Below are 23,173 nucleotides of genomic sequence, written 5' to 3' on the forward strand. Positions count from 1 at the left end.
TAGTTGCTAACGTAATGCCCACTTATCTACAGTTTTTGGGCACGTGTACTTTCTAATTTAATTTGTCGTTAACAATATTAAGTGAGATCAGTGCGCACGTGTTCCCAAGGTGATGGCCAAGGATTAGCCTTGCTCGTGACATTGGTCACGCCAGTACTCCCGTCCCCGTGCGTTTCTGAGGTAATTAGGAATCCATTTCAGTGCTGCAAAACCTCGTATCACATGTCAGGGATCGTTTTGATTCGAATTAAATTCGGTTATGTATTTTGATTTAGGTTTGATATTGCTGTGTAAGAAAACTAATCTTTTTGAATTGTTTGTTTGCAAAATATTCAACATTAAAGTGCAAATTTTCATTAAAATCGAGCGTCCCCCCCCCCCCTCTTCTAAAATCTAAACCGGTGGGTGGAACATTTGAAAAAAATCAGGATGGTAGTAAGTATATCAAACTTACAGGAAAACTATAACGGTTAAGTTTTCTTGAGAATTATTAATAGTTTAAGAGTAAGCCTAAACTTGGAATATTACGTATATACAAAATACGAAATCCTTAGAAAGATATTACTTATCTTTTTCGTATTTTAAAGATACTTCACAGCTAAATTAATTATTCCTTAACAGACAATTTTATCGAAATTTAGCTACCACATATTTCTGCTGCCGTTATTTTACTGTCATACTACAGTCATGTCACTAAGAAGTCTTTTTGGATTTTTCTATGACGAAATAAAGGCACGCGAATAAATGCTGCGTAAAAGTATTTTTGAGTTCGGTTAATTCTTTTACATTATTTAACCATAATTTGTCTAATAAACCATAAGGTTACTTGTTTACATTTTTCCAAGAATTTACATTATGCATCTGTGTGTATTATGTAAATTCTTGAACAAAGTACAATTTCTAAATTGTCGCTCTTGTGTACTGGGTCGGTCACCCAATTAACTGTCCTACGTACCCGATATTGGAATGCGCTTAATCATGAATCATAATGCACCGAACCTACCTCCGGTGCGCCTGCGCATGTGGAATCATGCATCATTAACTCATTGTTTGCCTAAACTAGTGTGTAAACGGTCGATCGATCAATGTGTACACCTTATTGTGCCATATTGCAACAAATCTGAAAGCTATACCATGTTTGTATAAATGTATTGTGCGTAAAACACATGAAATTAACATATTACAGGACAAACAGGTGTATAAAGGAAAACTTATCCTTTAAATTGATCTCTTCAGTTAAAACCGTTTACAGTTACCATTTTATTGATACATTTGATTTCACTCTTGTATTTTGATACAGTGTTGCTTAAAAGACCAATAGGTATTTTTTGGTTTTTCATTTTCGGTTTATCGTCAGGCGAGGTAGTGGTCTATTGCTGGTGAGTTTTTTTGTTAAATAAACAAACACAATTAAACAAGTTAACTATAACTGTATAGAGGATCGGTAACTGTTTTGCTGTTATTCTGTATACGTAGGTACCTTATGTCTTAAGTTGACGTATTAATTAAGCATCCGAATAAAATAGAAAAAAATATGCGGAAATGCAATGAATCCATCCCGCTATTGCACGATTGTTATTGATAATTGAAAGCCATTATTTACCCTTGATTGCGAATAGAAAGTGTTGCTTTCTCGCCATGGCGATGGCGGTAACAATAATTTGAGCTTCACGGTTATTTTGAAGACACCACGCTCGGTGTTCTGCCTCTTTACGCTGCAGTCACGCCGAAGTTATTAAGCGCAAAAAGAAATCTTTTTTGTCACTTGTACTAACAAGGAGTGTGGAAACAATGTGATTGGAAACGCTCTCTTCTGAACTAAGTAAATATAAATATAGTTCACGGTAACTATTAGTACTTATCCATAGTAATGGTCGTAATTACCTACTGGTTTTAAGGTGCCTGATGATTGATTAATGATATAACAATAAAAATAAGACTTCTTGTAATTCTTATTTATTTATTATTATTATTATTTACAGAATTTTTTTACAAATTTCTACAAGATGGAATTAAAATTCTTTTATTTGTATTTCAATGACAAATGTGTAAAATATGGCCCTGTCCATTATATTTTGACTGGTGTGCGGAATGTTTCACTCAAGGAAGTTACGCCACAGTGGTCTCTGGACAGGTATTGAATAACTTGTCAAACCAAATCAGGAAGGCTCAATCAAGTGAAAAATATTATAAACGCAAGTAAGAACTTCACTCAGCACTTTACAGGTTTGAGTTCCTTTGTGGGTTCGCGTTACTATGCTTACATGCCATCTGCGATAATCCATCCAGCGACCGTGGGGAAGCATTAGGAGGCACTCTAATGCTATGAAAGGATTGCATTGTGCAGATCACAGGCTTCGTCGTGACAGCCATATTGTGCCAACACGCTTAAATCCATTGTCAGCCCCTATACGGTTAAACCAAGCTTACACAGACGAATTAATTTAAATGTTCCCAGAAAAAGAATCGCAATCCATTTAAATCAGAACGAATCACACGTAATATTTATTTTACTGACGCTTTCGCTAAATTATTGTCTAAATTGATTACTTAAAGCATAAAGAAGGAAATACCGTTCACGGTAGTGGAGTCATTGCAGATCTCGCTTACGAGTAATATTTTCGCATTCGCTATCACGATATACGCTGAATCTTAACGTGTTTTGCCTTGCTAGTCAACAATGACTTAATGTTGATCTCGCCGCAAGTAAATGGATATCATTACTGGTATATAGCACTTTCTGAAATGTAAGTATCGGTGTAGCAGAAAGGTCTAATAAATATTATAGCCTCATAAATTAGAAAAGTTAACGCTTCCTACGCGACTGTACCATTTCTAATTACTGGTTCCTATTATCTCTTCACTTGATTGTAGGGTTACCTACTCCCCTCTTAACCGTGGTACGGTTGTGTAGTCTGGCCAGGCATTTTTTTTTTCGATTGTCCGGTAGCGATACCGTTTTGTCGATTGTACATTATAGTACATGTACATCTGTATACTGTACCTTGGTCTGGTCGTATCGCCACCGAACAATAGAAAAATACAAACTTTCCATAGTCCGGCTGGCCGCACTACACAACTGTACCACGGTTAAGAAGGCTCAGCACCTATCATAATAATTAGAATAGGGTTCACAAAATCGTTGTAGATAATGACGCAATTTATCTCATTATCTCATAGTAGTTGAGGTCTCAATTTTATCAAAGTGTCTTGGCATCAGCCTTTTGTCCGATAAGACAACAAGTAAATACAGTAACCAAAATATTTAAGTACAAGATAAATACGGGAAATTCATTGTGAAAACAATGAAACAATACCTAAGTACTTATACCAACCGCGGAACTTGGGAACATGTCATTTGCATGCATAATTATGTGAACAAGGCCCCCCGCAGACCTGAATATCTTTCAATAGCTTATACTGAATTCCTCTAAATAATTGGAGACTCTGGCAGTGCTAATTAATGGTAATGATCTAGATTAAATTAAGAGTATGAATAAAATGTTATTGTTTACATTCAGGAACTAAAAACAATAGGTTTACGTGTCACATAGATATAATGCTGCTCTTTATGCACGGAACGTAAATACGGAAACCGGAATTATTTCTCATCAAGTCATCGCAGTCAATTTAGGTTAGGTTAGGTTATTGAATATTCCCCATACTTCGATTAACAGTCTAATCGTATGTATGAGCAGTTTCTGCAGTCACTGTACTAATCATACGTATCTATAATATGCGTCTAAGTGGGTCATGCATGAAATTATTTTTACAATATGGACTGTAATGAGACTCGTCCATTCTGTGAAATACATGCTGTATGTTACGTTCGCGGCTCCTTATTCTTCAGAAGCACCTACAGTAGGCACAACAATTCTTTTTCCTATGCAATCAGTACAATTTAAATAATTACAGCAAATATGCATGAGAATCGGACGGTTTGCCGCCAGCCACCGGCGGTCAGTCTCCGTGACAATAACAAATAGTGAAAGTGTCGCTTCAGCCGCGTCCGTCAGTCGCGCGACGAGCAAAACCTCTCTGCATGAAAACATTTTAATGCCTTCATTATAATGCATTGTGGGAGCTAATTACCTACCGTCTGTATTATGACGGATCAGGTTCAACGTCTCAGCCATTGCAACCTCGACTCGACAGTTTTTGCTTTATTGCGCGTAGGTACTGCAAATGTGCGTGATCGAGCTTAAGTGGAAATTTATACCATCTTAGAAACAATATAAGTTTTTACCTATCATGAAAATATTTGGAAAAAGTAGTTTTGGGATACCTTGTTTCCATCTAAACTTTTAAACGAGCAATTCTTGTATATATGTAAATATATTTCGGTGATCTCGGAAACGGCTTCAACGATTAGAGATTTTTATTGAACATAATAACATGGTTATTTGAACAATAAGTTCGTAAGTAGCTGCATTAGTATACACTGAGTCGCAGCTGTTTACGCCTACCTCAATACTGGTACATAGAAGTCATGTTCGGTGAATTTTGGTATGTAGGGGTTTTTGGGGATGACAAATCGATCTAGCTTGGTCTTATCTCTAGGAAAACGCTTACTAACGAGTTTAAGTCCGAGCAAAGCTCGGTCGCCCAGGTACTTTTGAGTAAATTATGAGTACTTACGACAAATAATTTAAATGATGATTCTGTGCAAGTAATTAAAAAAAAACCTTCCTACTGGTAAGTACGTTTTCGCAAAAATGTAAGTATGTATCTGTTTCCGGCCTATAGGTACATACTCGTATAGAATTGAAATATCATGTCTCGTTACGCCATAGCCACGCCGCAAGACAAGGTTGACACCGTTGGACACTTGTGTAAAAGAAGTCAATAAAGGAACGTGTATTGCGACACAAATGTAACCAATATTTTGCGACACTCGCACTACTTAAGTGCACCCAAACTAAATGTTTACCTGCTCTCGTTCTTTCACATCGTCAGTAATTTCGAAAGTATAATAAATTCCTTTAATTCATGGGACTTGGCGTTTCAGATCGTATCTTTATATAAGTATCCCAACATTAATAAATAAATATCACGGGACAATTCACACCAATTGACCTAGTCCCAAAGTAAGCTTAGCAAAGCTTGTGTTATGGGTACTAAGCAACGGATAAATATAATTATATAGATAGATACATATTTAAATACATATTAAACACCCAAGACCCGAGAACAAACATTCTTATTTTTCATACAAATATCTGCCCCGACACGGGAATCGAACCCGGGACCTCAAGCTTCGAAGTCAAGTTCTCTAACCACTAGGCCATCTGGTCGTCTAAACATTAACAAATTTAAATGCTGATGAGCTGCTCGTTTTGCTAAACAGCATATAATTATTTACTTAAGATTATTTTGGATGCCGTTGCTGTTTCTTTCATCGTACAAAACTTCCGAGATGAAACAATTTATCTCTTTAGCTAATAAATATTCATCCTCATATTTTAATTGGCACTCGCTTACTTAGTCAGTAGTCAGTACACATTTTAATTAGCTGTAAATATTTTTACAGAAATCCGCTTTAACGGTAAATTAAACTTGAGCTGTTTTTATCTTTGCGATTAAGATTTATTTGGATTCTTACAATTTTACTTGATTGACTATTTGAACTTGAATGAATTGTAGGAATGTAGTGATACTCGTAGTTATAATATTTTGACCATAGCCACAACGACAGTCACGCGCGATTTCTAAAAAGAGTCATCCGGTATGTGACAGGGTAGATATACTTTATACTGACAGTTACGACACCCAGTGCGTGCAACTCTGACAAAGTGGCATGCAACGGTATTTGTGCACTATTATATTCTTAATGTTTCTCTTCGGACTTCCCCTTATGCCTACTAAACCCTAACAAAGTAATCACCAAACAAAAATCAAAAGAGTTAAATTTGACTAAATAAATAAAATACTTAATTGTTATATATATGGAGATGAAATTTTATATTTTATAATAGGATAAAATGAAGCAAACTATAGCTCTAGTAATGAAGGATAATTTGTAACAACTAATAAATTCAAAGAAAACTTACTGCTTACGTTTACAATTAAAATGTTAATACGACATGCAAGATGTAATTATAGTGACAAAGTTATAAAATAATAGTTATTGGCTTTGAATTTTCATGCATGTTTTGTACGTTCGTGCTTTATTATAAATAATGCAATTGCTTCCTTATACCGGTAATGAGCACAACGCCATATCGAGTGCACTGGCAGCGAGTTTGGTTGGTTTGCATGTTTGACAGTTAGGCAACTGACTGTGCCTCTTAGGGACTTTTTCCTGTGTGGATACCTACTATACTCTGTTTCTACGGCAGGCGAATAAAAATACTTTGGGCAACCTTTCGCATGTATCTCTCAATGTCATTCTAAACCATGATACAAGTTTTATTGTCTTGAGTAACTACTAATAGCCCGTACTTTGAAAACTTGTACTAAGAGTAAATGATAAAAAAAATGCATCGGACAAAATATATACTTCTTTAATGATCGCCGTAGAAACAGATTAATACTTGTTATTTGCTTATACACGTACTTTCTACCAGGTACTTTTGATATGATAATTTAACCCCACAAAAAGTATTTTTTTATTTCACAAAATTGGTTTGCACGGCCAAAGTCACCATAACGGTTTTGGAATTTCGATTTTATGACAAATATAAACGTTACTTTTTACGCTTGTGTTTGTTCTGTTGCGGTCGAAGATTTTGTTTTTTTGCACTTTCTTATAATAAGTATTCAAAAATAAGGATGCAAAAATAATGATTTTGCTTAATCGATATTTATACTGTAAACCGAACAGCCCCGTTTCTACCGGACGTTTGTGCGGATTCATGTGCCAGTTACACTATTTTTTACCCCGAGCAAGTGCATTGCGATAGTTAATTAATGCACCTATTTTATGTATACATTGTTTGATGTCGTTAGCTAAGTCTGTTCAATCATTCTCAGGGTTACTGCGTGAATTAGTACACATATCTATGTACAATGCATTGCAACCTCTTTCTTTAATTCAGTATTATACTATGTACATAATATTGAATGAATAATGAAATTGATTGGAATACAACAAGATAAGTACCTAATTACTCATAATATATGATACAAATAAAATCCAAATCTAAACACAACTTAACTGAATAAATGTGAAGTAACTCTGTTAAGTTCTGATGCCTAAACTTGGAGGCGGATGTATCAGGTAATAATTTAACTGTAATTAGGCACATTTATCAGCTCACACACATGTAGCATAACACTGACCTGCTAAGTAACTAGCAATGCCACTATTTGTTGATGCCCCGAAATCTCGCTTCGCCTCCTTTATACCTATATATTTTTAGCGTTCCATACCCAAAGGGTGCCAACGGAACCCTATTACAGAGACTCCGCTGTTTGTCTGTCTCTGTCTGTCTGTCTGTCTGTCCGTCCGTCTGTCACAGGGCTCTATATCTCTTGAGCCGTTTTACAATACAATACAAAACTTGAGATTTTCACAGATTATGTATTACTGTGGCCGCTATAACAACAAATACTTACTAAAAACAGAATAAAATAAATATTTAAGGGGGCTCCCATACAACAAACGTGTTTTTTTTTGCCGTTTTTTTCTCAATATTAATAACGGCAACAGGTAGACGCTTGAAATATTCACAGAACATTTAATTGTATAATCACTTTAAAAATAAATAGTTAAATTAAAATAAAATCAATATTTAAGGGGGGGCTCCTATACACCATACTTGTTTTTTTGTCATTTTTTGCTACCGTCTAATGTTGTATAAATAATGGTACGGAGCCCTTCGTGCGCGAGTCCGATTCGCACTTGGCCGGTTTTTGATAATTAATCGAATTATATTTAACAATTCCAGTGAGAATGTTCGAGTGAGACCCGAAGATGCGTAGTGACATGGCGTACCGCGGGCTCTCGCAGCACGTGGAGCTGGACCGCGCGGCCGATCCGCGCGACCGCTTCACGCTGCAAGAGCTCATAGGGGAGGGCACGTACGGGGAGGTGTACTGTGCCCGAGACAAGAAAAGTGGGAGGCGAGTCGCCGTCAAGGTAATTTATTTATTTGTCAATAAAAAAATACAGCATTACAGATATACCAATGTGCTGTAAAATTCAATTATACATAATATACAAAAAAAAAGACAAAAAATACAATTATTACAACCATTAGGGATTTTTTAATAACGTGATAAGATTTTATTAATAGTAATTTGGTTGGCCATGACCGTTCATGACTGTCATGAATTAACCTCTGAACGAAAAGCAGATAAAATTAAATTATAGCTCAAGGATTTGTAAATATTAATTGCTCAAGTGGCAATCGAGTTCGTGTAATCATCCGTAGATTAATCTTATTCCAATAGAATAAAGAGAACAAAAAACACCGGCTATCCAGTCCACATTTTCAAAACAAAAGAGAACTCTCAATTTGAACGAAAACTCAACTTGTGCCTATTACCAAATACTCGTATTTATTGCTCCATTCTTATTATTACGATTTGATCGAAATCATCGTTATTTAATAAACAGCATTGAAATTAATAGCGCTCCAACAGAACGCTTTGACTACGGCATTAAAAATAAAATTGCCGATGTATTTCGTTCCCTCCATAATTAATTGGTCCTAAAATATTTCGCAACACACTAATTTTCCGTTATAACTAATGGCATGACGAAAATAAACGAAGGTCGAAGAAATAAAACGATTCTTCCCATTGAAATACATCGTTTAAAAGTTTATGTGATAAATGCTAATGAGATTGTTGAGTTAATATTATTCCATCGAACTTGACCTGGTGTACACGCAAGCATTATATAGACGGTGAAAATATGTAGTTTGACAGAATTTACCAATGTTTCTGTATGTTACAGTTTACAAATACTCGTAAATATGAATACGAAAGTATCTGGTTTACCTATCTGTATCTATAATAATATGTTATGAAGGTTATTGCCTTAAAGCAGGCGTTTTCAACCTTTTGGTTTTAACGGCACACTTTTCGTTCATGAAAGTTTCACGACACACCAGTAAAAAATAGTCAAGTGCGAGTCGGACTGGCGCGTAGAGTACCTAAAGGGTTCCGTACAGTATACCCATAATATGTATAATAACGGACAGCGGAGGCTTATTAATTGGGTCTCTTTGACACCTTTTGTACGTACGAATCGCATACACTTCGCGACGATCGCGGCACACCTGAAAATATACGCGGCACACTGAGTGAAAACCTCTGCCTTAAAGTAAACTAATTAACGGGATACCATAAATTTGCTTTTCAAAAGAAACCGTCTCTCCTTAGGCACATATGGCCTCCATATGAAACCTCACCCATACTCTAACAAGCACACATTTTATGTTGGCCATTGTTAACATGCCGCCTGTAATTGATTGCGTAGATGTTATCTCAAAACTTCGTATCCGTGTCAAGGCCGCCAAACAATACATAACTTTGAGCCTCTCGTTCTACACTACTTAGTGTCAATGTTCGGGACATAAAACACGTTACGTAAGGCCGACCACACAAGTCCGTTATTCGATCGCCACTGCGAATTAAGATCCGGTGCAGAGAAGCGTGTAAAATATGATGATGCTTTGATTGTTAATTTGGATAAGTAGATATAGGCGGGTTAAGAACTATCACAGGGTAAATATGTTTTTAAAAACATAATTTGGGGTCATGGTTCGCTTAACGAGAGCAGTTTGTGTGTCCAAATAACACAGATGCAAAAATTATAACTTTCTAAAAACAATTGCCATAAACGAATAGGACTGATATATCACAATGGCAAAAAGCCAAGAGCAAGTCGGAATCGCGCACCCAGGGCTACGCACATATTTTTGGTATGTGAAAACAATATACGCTTTAAACGGTTGTCTCTATAAATAGCTGTGCAAGATTTTTCCCTTCAAGACCCTTCGAGTACGGAACCCTGAAAATATACCATAGAGAATTTTTTAGGCTAATATTTTCCTAACTTTAATTTCAGATTTTGGAAAACATCACCGAAAATATAGAAGAGATCGAAGAAGAATTTCTCGTGTTTCGGGATCTATCAAGTCACCCAAATATTCCAGAATTCTTCGGGTTGTTCCTTAAGCGTGGCGTTTGCTCCGATGATGATCAGATTTGGTTCGTCATGGAGGTAAATTTACCAATTTAAGTTATTTTGAACAAAAAATAAATCTCGATCAGGTTCTCCCGATCTAGCTCAGTTTATTAGCGTTAGTATAGAACATTCTTGTTTTATTCCAGCTCTGTACCGGAGGTTCAGTGACAGATCTTTGCGCTGGTATACGCGCTCACGGCAACAGTCTCACCGAGCCCCAGTTGGCCTATGTACTGCGTGGAACGGTTCGAGCCCTAACCCACCTCCATGCACATCGGTGCATGCACCGAGATGTCAAGGGACATAATATTCTACTTACTGAAAACGGTGAAGTAAAACTTGTTGATTTCGGAGTTTCGTCCCATTTGGCTGCTACCGCGGCAAGAAGGAATACATCAGTCGGCACACCGTATTGGATGGCACCGGAAGTAAGAATTCAATAAAATAATTATAATTTCCCACCGTTACAAATTGAGCTCTTGATTATCGTCAATTAAATTTCAGGTTATAGCATGTGAGCAGCAATTAGATCAATCATACGATTGCAGATGTGACGTATGGTCAGTTGGAATTACAGCTATAGAATTAGCAGAAGGTGAACCTCCATTATCAGGATTGCATCCCATGCGGGCTCTATTCCAAATACCGCGGAATCCACCTCCTACTTTAGCTCATCCAGAACTATTTTCATCACAGTTAGCAGACTTTATTGCGGAGTGCTTAGTCAAAGATATGAATCAGAGGCCATTTGCAAGAGAACTTTTGGAACATCCCCTTTTACTAGCTGTTAGTAGCTTGGAAGAAAAGGTATTTAAGTATTTCATCACTTCAGTTATGAACTATAAATATTGCAAAGAGTTTATACTAATAATGTAATAGTTATTTGTGTCACTAGGGAGCAAAATGTTGTATTTACGGCGAGGGCGTACATTGAATCCAGAATGTAGCGAAGGATTATACAATAGAATCCTGAGCGTAATGAGGGATTCAAGTGTTAACGCCCAAGATGAAAATATTTTTTCTCCCGAGTGGCTCATAGAACTTTTCACAACGAGGATTAAGAAACTTGAAAAAAAAAAAACTGAATAAGTATTATTAAACAACAACCAGCATAGAAAATGGCGTGGCTTTACAATTATCAACTTCAAAAAATGGTATTTGCAATAAAACACTTATGAAAGCCTTGAACAGAAAAGTTGCACTTTGCTCCCTCTCGTCAGGGAGGAAAAGTTATTTTTCTGAAGTAGAGGTGTGAAAAAATATTTTTCTTCCAACTATGCTTTAATTTCATCATAACCGCACTAAATACCCAGCACAAAGCGAGACTTTTCTGCTCTAGAGCAGAAAAAATATATGAAAATCCTTATTGCATTGTTTTATATTTTTTTTAATTGCACCACCAAAGAGGTAACACAAGTATTTTTGCTATAAAATTAGCCTGCATAGTGTAAAAAAAATCTAGTGTAAGGTTGGTCAACCTGACGGTCTTATGAAATTTGACAGATTGCGTACAAAAAATTTTTGCTACCAATCCTATCAAAAATAGTAAGTAGTTAGCCGTATTTTAAAAAAAATGTGTGTTTGGTTGGCCAACCTGGCACCCATCTGACATTTTTCAGATCGCAGGTAAAAATATCTGCTACAAACTCTGCCAATAAAAGTAAGAAATTAAAAAAAAAAACGAATTGGCGGGAACCTTGCGAATTTTCCGTGGATATTTTTTGAGAATGTAAACTTACAAAAATGGAATCATCGAGTGCTAGTGACATTTCTTTCCTATTAATAGGGATGTTGACGCCATTAAAAAAAAATTCGAAGGCACGACTCCAGTAAAAAAACGCTTTATTTTAGCCCTGAAAACCAGATTAATTTTCGATTTAATGTAAAATATTTTTTTTGTTGCTTTAAAACAAATAAATAGTTAGTCGTCATAAGTCGCTATTGCCACTGAAACTCTATGGGAGAATTGTTTTTTGACAGCTCATGAAAAGTACGTCAGTTGATTGGTGGTGTCAACATCCCTATTGTTTCGCATGAGTTTTTTTTTTCGACTACTATTCCTGTAATAGTTGAAAGAAAAGCAGATTATGCACCTCGCATTAAGTAATTTATATTGCCCTCGTGCTTTTTAAAGCCCTCGCTCACGCTCGGGCTCCAAATCGGCACTCGGTGCAATAATAAATAACTTTCTGCTTGGTGCAACAATCTACTATTACTCCCCACAGATTCGTAAGGAGCTCCAAACAGAAATAAAACGCCAACGGCTTGAAGGTCGGAGCTGCCGAGCGCCAGATGTCACAACTAAACGTGGCAAACTAAAGTCGCATCGGAAAGCACGACCTGAAAAAATGTATACCGATGATTTAGCAACATTAGAAGTGCTCACCGAAGATGCCATAGTAGAACAACTTCAGAAAAGATACAATCAGAATCAAATTTATACATACATTGGAGATATATTAGTAGCAGTTAATCCTTTCACCGATATAGGTATATACACGACCAAGGTAAGCAACAATATAAAAAAATAATAAGGAAGGCTTAAGTGCAATAGTAATTTGTTAACTTTTTGATTCGGCCTTGTCTATTTCAGAGTCAACAAATTTATCAAGGTCGCTGCCGTTCGGATAACCCTCCACATATTTATGCGGTAGCTGACGCTGCACATCAAGCTTTGATGCATCAAAAACAGCATCAAGCCATAGTCATATCTGGTGAAAGTGGAGCTGGCAAGACGGAATCCGCTAACCTTTTGCTGAAACAGCTAGTTTTCCTCTCAAAGGTAAATTTTATGTAAACGATCGCTCCTGGAAGAAACGCGAAAGATTTTTTCAGGAATCATATTCTTTGAATTCGTTTACATTGTTTCAAATAGTTTGTTATTCAAATTTCAGACACAGAGTGGGAACGTAGAGGATAAGATTCTTCAAGTAAACCCGATCATGGAGGCGTTTGGGAACGCACGAACAGGCATTAACGCCAACAGTTCGCGGTTCGGCAAATATTTGGATTTGTCGCTCATGAGAGTCGGCCGGATGTCTGGAGCGCGGATTTCAGTTTATCTTTTAGAACAATCAAGGGTTGTTCACCAAGCGCTGTGAGTGCGACTATACATATCGCTATCATATTGATAAAACAAGAATTCCTTGTAGTTGAAACATGCTTTGAGTTTTTGGAAAAGGTATAATATGTTTTATATTAACTGGACAGTTTCTTTGCAGAGGTGAAAGTAATTTTCACGTATTTTACTATCTATATGACGGTTTAGAAAGTGAGGGAAGATGGAGAAAATTTTACTTGGATGAACAATTGAAATCCAGGCATAGGTATTTACAACCACTTTCTGTTGCTCATAGAGAGCATAACGTTCATCGTTGGCGACAGTTAAACCAAGCTTTTAAGGTAAACAGTAAACTCATGATATTAGCATCGCTTTATCTGTAATAATACCTATCTAGATAGGAATATTATATCACGTTTATTCAGATAAATGCGATAAAAGCGTGAGAAAGTAGCTTTATGTATAAAACTAATAAATATGTTTACTACAGGTGGTCGGATTCCAAGATGAGGAGGTACAAATCATCTATAAAATGCTATCAGCAATTCTTCACCTTGGCGATATAGAATTTGGGGAGACCGCTGGGGATGATAACACCGATAACAAAGCTACTATAATTGATACAGCACCATTACATAGAGGTAATTTGAGCAATATTGTTATGTCATTAAATGAAAGGAATAAAATAGTTGTCACATAAGATTAAAACAACTTTTTGTACTTCTTGTCTAAGTAATTTACTTCACTAACATATACTACTATTATTAAAACTTAACTTGCTATTTGCAATAAAAATATTATGAATTACAATTATAGACTAAAACTTAATTATAAACTAAACTAAAACTACGAAGTAAAGACGACGTTGAGATTTTTTGCCACAGACATTAACCTTAGGGCACTGGCCGTATTACCTCTCAGAACTGTAGATTAGTGAAGATGTTTGTGGGGAAATGTCTAATTTGGAATTCTCAATTGAAGGGTTGCGTCTTGCCTAACTAGGAACCATATTTTTTTGCCTTTCTTAGACATGTACTCGGAAGTGTTGAGTGTCGTTCGTAGTTGACACTCTCTTACTAATTTTCTTGTAAATTATTTTCAGCTTCCTGCCTCTTAGGGGTAGAAACAGTGGATCTTCGAGAATGCCTTACCAGCAGTAGCGTGGTAGCGAGAGGGGAAACTATTGCACGGCATTGTTCGCCCGTCGAGGCGGCTGTAGCACGGGACGCCACCGCCCGTGGCCTGTACGCTCGGGCCTTCGACAGAATAGTCGAGAGGATAAATGCTCTACTCTGTCAGAATAGACCGTATGGGTATTTACACTTTTTACTAACACCCCGATTTTTACTAATACAAAATGCCTATTCCTTCCTACCAATCCGATGATAAATCCACATAATACCTACTCAAACTATCATTGATCTTTTTTTAGCACCGAACAATTATCCATTGGAATACTCGACATATTTGGATTCGAAAACTTTAATAGAAACTCTTTCGAGCAACTCTGTATAAACATTGCTAATGAACAAATACAGTATTACTTCAATCAGCATATCTTCACATGGGAACAGCAAGAGTATATGGCTGAAGGAGTACCAGTGGACCTTGTTGAATTTTCTGATAATCGACCCGTGCTAGATATGCTCCTATCAAGACCTATGGGCTTGTTAGCGCTGCTTGATGAAGAAAGTCGCTTCCCAAGGTCAACGGACAGGAGTCTAATTGGTAATCACTAATGATATTTTTTGTAATTAATTTCTAAAACATTCTAAATCATGAATCTTAAGAGTTCAATTTCTAAATACATACATTTGGTTTCAGAAAAATTCCATAACAATATAAAAAGCAAGTACTACGTCCGACCAAAATCAGACGCCATTTGCTTTGCCATTCATCACTTTGCTGGACGCGTTGTTTATCAAGCTGATGGGTTTCTGGAGAAGAATCGCAACTTCTTGCCTCCCGAGGTGGTTCAGCTGATGCGCCAAAGTCAATACGACATTATAAGATTCTTGTTCCAATGCCCCATCACCAAAACCGGCAATTTATATTCTCCATTACAAGGTGATATGGATACAAGGAGTTTAGACAGTCCTATATCTGGGGACACTCGTGTAAATATTTTTATCAATTTTCATTATTATTTTTCCTAACATTTACTAGTTTTGCAATGCCAATAATAAATTATTTTTTTAGCAGGAACGTTTCAACAGCCGCGGTCTTGCATCCCAATCTCGTGCTCAGCAAACTGTGTCCACATATTTTCGCTATTCTTTGATGGAGTTGCTCCAAAAAATGGTCAGCGGCTCACCACAGTTCGTAAGATGCCTAAAACCTAACGATACACGATCTGCCAAACATTTCGATTCTGCAAAAATCTTAAAGCAGCTCAGATATACGGGTGTTTTAGAAACTATAAGAATAAGACAAAACGGATTCTCTCATCGTTTAACGTTTGAAGATTTTTTGAAAAGGTAACGTACTTCATTTATTTATTTATTAAAGGAGAACCAACAGCTTATACAACAATATATTTGAAGAGCGTAAAGTAACTTTTATAGAAGTTTGATTGCTATCTCAATAACACTTTTATTTTACGTAGACTTAAAACATAAACGCATTGTGATTCAGATACTTTACGAAAGGTCCATGTTCGAAACTAAAGAGTCATTTACGATATTACCGAAAATTAGTTATAAAGTAAGTGAGGATGTCGTTTTACGATTATCATTACGACACTAGAAATAGCAGCTCTTATGCAGCCCTTATTGATAGCATCAAAAAGCCAATTGATAACATTTTTTATCACTGACAGACAGGCTTCATCTTATATGAATTTACTATAAATTAACTAAACTTAACAATACACAATACGAAAAGAACAACACCGACAACAATTCAACATTCATCTAAAAAGATATGTCTTTTGTTACAGATACAGTTTCTTAGCCTTCAGCTACGACGAAGAAGTAAAGCCTAGCCGTGATACATGTCGCCTTTTGCTCTTAAGGCTAAAAATGGATGGTTGGGCGCTTGGGAAATCAAAAGTCTTCCTAAAGTATTATCATGTCGAGGTACTCGCCCGAATCTATGAAGAGCAGGTATTTATATTTCCTTATTTAGTGCAGTGTAGTGTATGTTTACTCTCCTGTAGTTTCTGTAGACTAAGGTTGTCGTGTTTTTTCTAGATTCGGAAAGTAGTATTACTTCAAGCATGTGCACGTGGCTGGATAGCTCGTCGTTATTTCCTGCGGCTGAAAGCTCAGATGGCGATATCAGTGCTCACATTACAGAAGCACGTGAGAGGGTGGCTCACGAGAAAGAGGCTTCAGGAGCGGCAAAGACAACTAGCTAGAGAATTCCAACGGGAACAGATGGAGCAGGATAATAGAAAACACAAAGCTGGTGGTGCGTATTTTTTGAAAGTAAAGACTGCCAAAAATATTACTAACTAGCGGACCCGGCAGACGTCGTCCTGCCTGAAAAACACTACATTAAAATTATGATAACATACCAACAACAGTGCCATTTAGCGGGTCCAATTGCGTTTCCAATCCATCAACTAACGTTGACTAACGTTAACGTTGTTTTGCCATATCAATTATTTTAAGTCAAGGTTTTTTGTAGGCAAATATAAAATAATTATTTTTTCTTTAACTTATTTTATTTTTTCGTCAATTTTCCAATGTTTTTAATACTACTTATTATCCTATTCCTGACGACGACAGATCCAAACACAAAAATCATAAAAAATATTCCAGCTGTTTTCGAGTTACGTAAATGGTGTAACAACACGACTTTGTTTTGTATATAGATATTGTACAGAAACCTAATATAAATCCGTATAATACCAAGATATGAGGAGTTTCGTAAATTCTGAAAGTCCACTTAACATTAAAATTTTATAACAAAACATTTAACCGACTACAAAAAAAAACCATGAAAATAATTTTCTACCAGTCTGAAGTAGAGTAGGTGCTTCAGCCCGAGCCAGCAGGAGTGGACCTGGCCTATAGTTGTTTACCTCAACTCGATATTACGAATAAATATTTATTCGCAGACTCGATACTATTTATACTTCAATCACTCCTGCAGGCTCGTGCTGTGGCACCGACTTCAGACTGGTAGAAAATTATTTTCATGGTATTTTTCCAGTCGGTTCAATTTTTTGTTATATTTTTCACGCTTTTTAGTGTAAATCACTCTCATCACCTTTCGAAACCCCTTTCTTCATCGTCACCTTTTACGAAAAATTGCTTTTTCCGATGCAGAGACGTTCATTATTGAGGTGTCCTGGTGCTTCATTACCCGTTCAATTCCACCATGTGCATTACGATGAGCATAAAGGGGAATGGATGAAAAATTTTGAAACGCTCGAAACTCTTTATATCAATATTCAATAGGACCGAATAACCTTTCTAATTAAAAGAAAAAAAAATATCAGATTTTTAAGTAGCATCAATTAATTTTAAAAAATTAAAGTTTTTTCTTTGCCGCCAAATTACGACAGTCCAGAATAAAAAACATTAAAAAGAATTTATGTGTCTTTGACTTGATTGTTTTGACGGGTGACACGCTTTACCGGGTCGAATAATACATGACATGGAAATACCGAGCCTGTTTTTCATGTACCTACTCACCCATAGAAACTGGCATGATCTTCTATGGGGTGTGTAGATGAAAAACAGGGTCGGTATTATTCGAGCCGGTAAAGAGTGTCACCTGTCAAAACAATCGAGTCAAAGACACATAAAATATTTTTTAATGTTTTTTATTCTGGACTATGGAACAACCCGTAACGGACCGGACTGTCGTAATTTGGCGGTAAAGAAAACTTTTTTTTTTAATTAATTGAATAATTGATGCTATTTAAAAATCTGATATTTTTTCTATTAATTAGAAAGGTTATTCCTATCGATAAAAAAAGTTTCAAGCGTTTCTAAAATTTTCACCCATTCCCTATTGCTTAGCAAGCAACTCTGTTAAAGTATTTGAAATTCATACCGCGAAGTAGTTTACTGAGTAGTCACTCTTTTGGTCAATGTGCTCTTCATCATCAGTTCCACTTCACCAAATGATGATTTTCAAGAGCAAATGCACGAGTTACTACTAAATATATCGAAATTACCATAGGTGTCCCTACAATATTTGAAGAGTTCCCTCGATGTCCTTAGGATCCAATCGTGGGATCCTAATTTAGTGCTTATATGGGACCAAATTGAGAAAGCATTCCTAGACGAAAGAAAAAAAAACAAATCGGTTCATAAATGACGGATAATTTGAAGGGGGTTAAAAATAGAAGTAATGGGCGAACATTACGCTAGTTTTAAGTAAATAAATATTGTTTAAACTTACACAATAAAACTATTCGTGATTTGCTTCATTTCAGATGTATTAAATAATAACAAAGCCATGATGAAAGCGAAGATATTGCGCAAAATGACTTCAACTGGCAGCGACAATAACGATAAGTCGGGAAGTAATAAGGAAAACATTGATTCGAATAAAGCCGCCGTTGTTATCCAGAGTCGTAAGATGAAAACAGCCTTTTAAATATGAAATATCATGCGGGTTGTAGTGTATTAATGTATACTTTTAATTTTATATTTATAGATTACCGCGGTTATACGGCGCGGCGTAAATGGGCCAAGGGTCGGGCTCCACCACCGCCGCAACACCCGGCGCCGCCCACTCCGCAACAGATCATGCAACAATATTCAGTCCAAGAGCGTGCTAACCAACTGCTGTCATTTTCAGATCAGGTGTGTTTTTTGTTACGACTAGGTTTAATCCATCGGTGAGTGTGTTAAAAAAAGGAAACGTCGCAGCAATAGACTTCTGGTGATGGTTAAATTTATTAGTTAAGTCTTTAAGGAGGATTAGTTCTTTCTTGCAACAGGTCTATACGAGTCAGTTTATATTAAATTAAGTTATATATTAAACGCCTGTTTCTATACCCCCTGTTAAGTTCCTTTTATATTATGCACCACCACTCAGCCATTTTTACAGTTAACTGTACTTACATAATTTACTAATGGTACATGATACCATTAGTAGATTGATAACCAAGGGTGGAAAGTGACCCATTTCACCCGCGTTATTTCTGGCACTCGAATGAAGTGAGAGCGCCAATAGTTCGAGGGGAAATGGGTAATTTCACTCGAGTTAGACATTCTACTTTTAATTTCGACTGCGAGGAAAGTAAAATACTACACGCACATTATTTTTATAAAAGAGGTATATTAAGAAAAATCAGTTAAAATTTCAAACGGATGTTCGGCGTTCAACCTCCAGTGTTGTAGGTATATGCTCCTTGGTCACGACGTGCATCTAGATAGCCATGTCGTAACGTGAAAAAAAGTGTCATAGTATCATGGCATTATGGCAACCAGCAGAATAGAGGAATAATTTTTAATGTTGATTTTCTGTAATTGCGAAAAAAGTAGATCAACTGTAATTTTTTTTAATGAGAACTTATATATCGTAATAAACAGGTCGTTTAATGTACATATAGCTGAGTTCAGATATATGAAAAGTCTTTATTATAATATGACGTAACTCAATTATTTTCGACTCCGTGGCTAATCGTTTTTTTTTTCACACATCTCACCTGATGTTAAGTGCAAATGAGACCAAAGGTGTATCTCACTGGTTCAGTAACAGCCTATTCACTCTAGCCTTGAAGAACCCTAGATTTTGTTTATCCGGAAATACAGACGACGGGAGCGAATTCCATTCCGTAGCAGTTCGCATTATGAAAGATGAAGCAAACCAATAAAAATTAAAAAAAAATATACTTTCCACCCCAGAGATGAAAATGCAATTTTCACCTCAGCACCTCAAACAGGCAGGTTTTGCTATGAGAAATCAGTGAGCAAAATCGCATTTTGCTCACTCCGTGAGACAAAGTAACTTTTTAATTATTTTTTTTAAATGCTGAGTACAGTGTTGGGTCTACTCACTGAATTCCAAATATTTGAACTTTACTTTGATCTGTCATTTCACTTCAACTCGAAAAAAGCAAGAGATAGGATCAAATTTGTCGATTACAAACTTAAATTAAATTTTTGGTATTAAAAATATATCGAAATATTTCCAAAATTTAAATTTTCCCGATCTTTTAATAAAGTATGCAACCTCGTTGCACGAAAGCCGATTCTCCTGTTTTTTTTTATTAGAATTCCGTATACTGCCTCTACAGTATAATTATTATTTGTTAAATTGAATGATTTTTTAACAAATCTATTTATGTTTATGTAATAGAAATCTTAATAAAAATCATATTTAAAGGTTTAATTGTTTAACCTTTTCAATTACCCCGAGATGAGGCTTTTTGCAGTATTAAAAAATAAGTGAGACATTAGTACAAGAAGTTAAGATTGCATGTTATGAGTATGCGATTTGTATTGTAGCTACTGGACTCTTTTTATGGTTTTAAATGTAATTATTATATTTGATAATAATCGGATTCTATTTAAAAAAAATGTGTTTGTTTTGTAAATAGGTAGGTATATGTGGTTTTATTCTTATGTTACATTTAAATTATGTTCTCGCTGCTGAGGTGAAAAATTGTATGTGTCACACGAGACCAAAGTTTTTTCGCATCTCGTGTATTTCAATCCCTTGCTGATCTCAGGATTCTAACCTAGAATCACTCGCTAACGCTCGTGATTCAATTATAGAATCCTTTGCTTACTCGGGATTCAAAATCAACACTCGCAACAAAAAACAACTTTGCTCTCTTGTTGCACAAATAACTATTTCCACCCGGCTATCTATCCATGAAAATTAAACTTTCCAAACAGGAGAGATGAAAAAATATTTTCACATTTATAGGTTCATGACAAGAACCAAGAAGTACACAAGAACATGCGTCGCAACAAGCCGGGAATTAGACTTCAGCAGGTGCAACGCCCACCTGATGAATATCGCTCTCCACCTGGATTTACTCTTGTGCCGGCAATCATCAGAGGACAGCCCTCCCAACTCGAGAGAGATGCTAGCCGGCTGTCGAGGTAACACAAGCGTATTTGCTCTCAGTCACTTATGATACGTATTGTGACAAACAGATATAAATTGGATACAGTTAAGAAATTATTAAAGAGAATTTAAAAATATTTATAAGTATGATTGGTTTTTTGGAGTCTTTTTTAATTTTTTTTTCAACTCCAAATTTGTTACTTTTACGGGTATCCCGTGAAACCATATCGAAAATACAAACTGAGACATGGATGCACAGAAAAACCAGAAAAAGAGACCAGAACTGGGAATCGAACCCAGGTCCTCAGCTTTCCGTGCTGCGTGCTATAACCCCTATACCACTGCTGGACAGGAATCTAGACACGAATGTTTCCTATGCATACATATCTCAGGTTGCTTATTTCTGGTCTCTTTTTCTGGTTTTTCTGTGCATCCATGTCTCAGTTTGTATTTTCGATATATTTATAAGTGCCTATAAAAATGAATCAGCTACTATTTTTACAACGTCTTAAACTTTCGTGATTCTCACTCATGGGTCTACTCGTGACCACGGCAACTGTAACGTTGCTGAAACGTCGAGGTAAATATTACTTGTGCAATAATAGCGTGATAAGTCCCGTTTGTGGTATTTTGACTACTATTTTTACGATATATTTTAATGTGCTGGCTAGTCACTAACCAAAATAACTCTGCTGCGTTTGAATAACTTTAATTCCAGGTAAATGTATTTTATTTGTACTTTTATAGTATGAATTCATCTTTGATTACATGGTATAGATATTGTATGAACTAAATATAACGAATAACCGATTTCCAATAATCGTACCCTTATTTTCACTCATGCTTTCTCTCGGATCAGTCCGTCGCCTGAATTTCTCGAATGCCCAGCAAGGCCTTGGGATGAACCATTGATTAATAAAGAGTTTGAGATCATACCCACAAGGTTCGTCAGTAGTCCTTTTGTATTGTGGCGTGAATAGTTACTTTAGTTATTAGTTATTAACTAGTACTACTCAGAAGATGTTGGTTGTTTAGATCAGAAATAGTAGTGCCAGTTGAAAACTGAGTATTTATCGTCTTTCAGGCACCAACAAAACAGCCAGCAACAATATGACCAGGACTGCGCTGAGCATAGGCGTCATGTCGCCAGCCAGAATTGGCAGAACTTGCCGTGCAGCCGACAGTGCGGCGGACTAGTCAGGTACGAAAGAGATAATGACATGACAAATTTCTGGCCGTGACTGATATTAATTACTTTGAATCTATCTCATGCTCAACCTTGCGGATAATCAGGAAAAATGGGTATGATATGAGATATCGACTAATAAATCAGAAAATGGAGTAGAAATTAGTTTTCATATTCATTAATTAAAAGTTGATCAGATAATTCATGAGGGTAAGTAATGCGAGATACTCGTATAGGAACTTATCATATGACATTCATAATATATACGCTCACTTTTTATAAGCTTGTTTAGTATAACGTTCACTGGATGTAATGAACTAAAGGTATAAATTCAAAATATCTAATTTTGTAAGGTACGTCGTATATAACGTTATTTAGATATAATATCAGTTGATATAACGATAAAAGCGTATATGTTCATAACACATAAGATTTAAAACATATATTAAAACTGAAACTGACTGACTGCTGAAATTACTTGCAGATGTTTATGGGCGGTGGTGACTCTTACCATCAGGAGACCCACTTGCTCGTTTGCCATCCAGTCGAATAGAAATAAATAAATAAAACTTATAATTCAGTAAATACTTTGATGCAAGCAAACAAGCAAACTAACTAGTCATTCATTTTTTTCCGTTCAGTTGCAAAAAAAATACCTAACATCGAAGGCTAAGGCGGGAACTACGCTACGCTTCGCTCCTGCCTTAGCCTTCTGAACCTAAACTATCCAAGTCGCTTCTGCTTAGGCTTAGTCTGTATGTTAGTCTGTCATTTTTGAAGCTAGAACATAGAAACTTTTTTAAAG

The 23,173-nt window shown here is 36.2% G+C and overlaps 1 protein-coding gene across 6 annotated transcripts in view; it reads left to right on the forward strand.

The window, feature by feature from the left end:
- Positions 1 to 23,173, forward strand: part of LOC141438308 (myosin-IIIb-like) — a 29,541-nt gene that overhangs the window by 2,848 nt on the left and 3,520 nt on the right. Inside the window, exons 1-21 of one of the 6 annotated variants that reach the window (XM_074102134.1) lie at positions 1,073 to 1,379; positions 7,890 to 8,080; positions 10,019 to 10,174; positions 10,285 to 10,566; positions 10,643 to 10,945; positions 12,364 to 12,645; positions 12,732 to 12,920; positions 13,033 to 13,235; positions 13,360 to 13,540; positions 13,690 to 13,840; positions 14,302 to 14,512; positions 14,632 to 14,927; positions 15,024 to 15,316; positions 15,399 to 15,676; positions 16,138 to 16,303; positions 16,391 to 16,610; positions 18,592 to 18,732; positions 18,816 to 18,964; positions 21,039 to 21,217; positions 22,042 to 22,125; positions 22,267 to 22,383. In XM_074102134.1, coding sequence (XP_073958235.1) covers positions 7,916 to 8,080; positions 10,019 to 10,174; positions 10,285 to 10,566; positions 10,643 to 10,945; positions 12,364 to 12,645; positions 12,732 to 12,920; positions 13,033 to 13,235; positions 13,360 to 13,540; positions 13,690 to 13,840; positions 14,302 to 14,512; positions 14,632 to 14,927; positions 15,024 to 15,316; positions 15,399 to 15,676; positions 16,138 to 16,303; positions 16,391 to 16,610; positions 18,592 to 18,732; positions 18,816 to 18,964; positions 21,039 to 21,217; positions 22,042 to 22,125; positions 22,267 to 22,383 — 4,046 coding nt within the window. In that variant the 5' untranslated portion in view covers positions 1,073 to 1,379; positions 7,890 to 7,915. Of the gene's footprint in view, positions 1 to 1,072; positions 1,380 to 7,889; positions 8,081 to 10,018; positions 10,175 to 10,284; positions 10,567 to 10,642; positions 10,946 to 12,363; positions 12,646 to 12,731; positions 12,921 to 13,032; positions 13,236 to 13,359; positions 13,541 to 13,689; positions 13,841 to 14,301; positions 14,513 to 14,631; positions 14,928 to 15,023; positions 15,317 to 15,398; positions 15,677 to 16,137; positions 16,304 to 16,390; positions 16,611 to 18,591; positions 18,733 to 18,815; positions 18,965 to 21,038; positions 21,218 to 22,041; positions 22,126 to 22,266; positions 22,384 to 23,173 lie in introns of those variants that run through there. The other 5 variants (XM_074102136.1, XM_074102138.1, XM_074102137.1 and 2 more) reach the window with 5 other exon arrangements.

Source organism: Choristoneura fumiferana, chromosome 18 (assembly GCF_025370935.1).
Source record: "Choristoneura fumiferana chromosome 18, NRCan_CFum_1, whole genome shotgun sequence".
Classification (NCBI taxonomy): Eukaryota; Metazoa; Arthropoda; class Insecta; order Lepidoptera; family Tortricidae; genus Choristoneura; species Choristoneura fumiferana.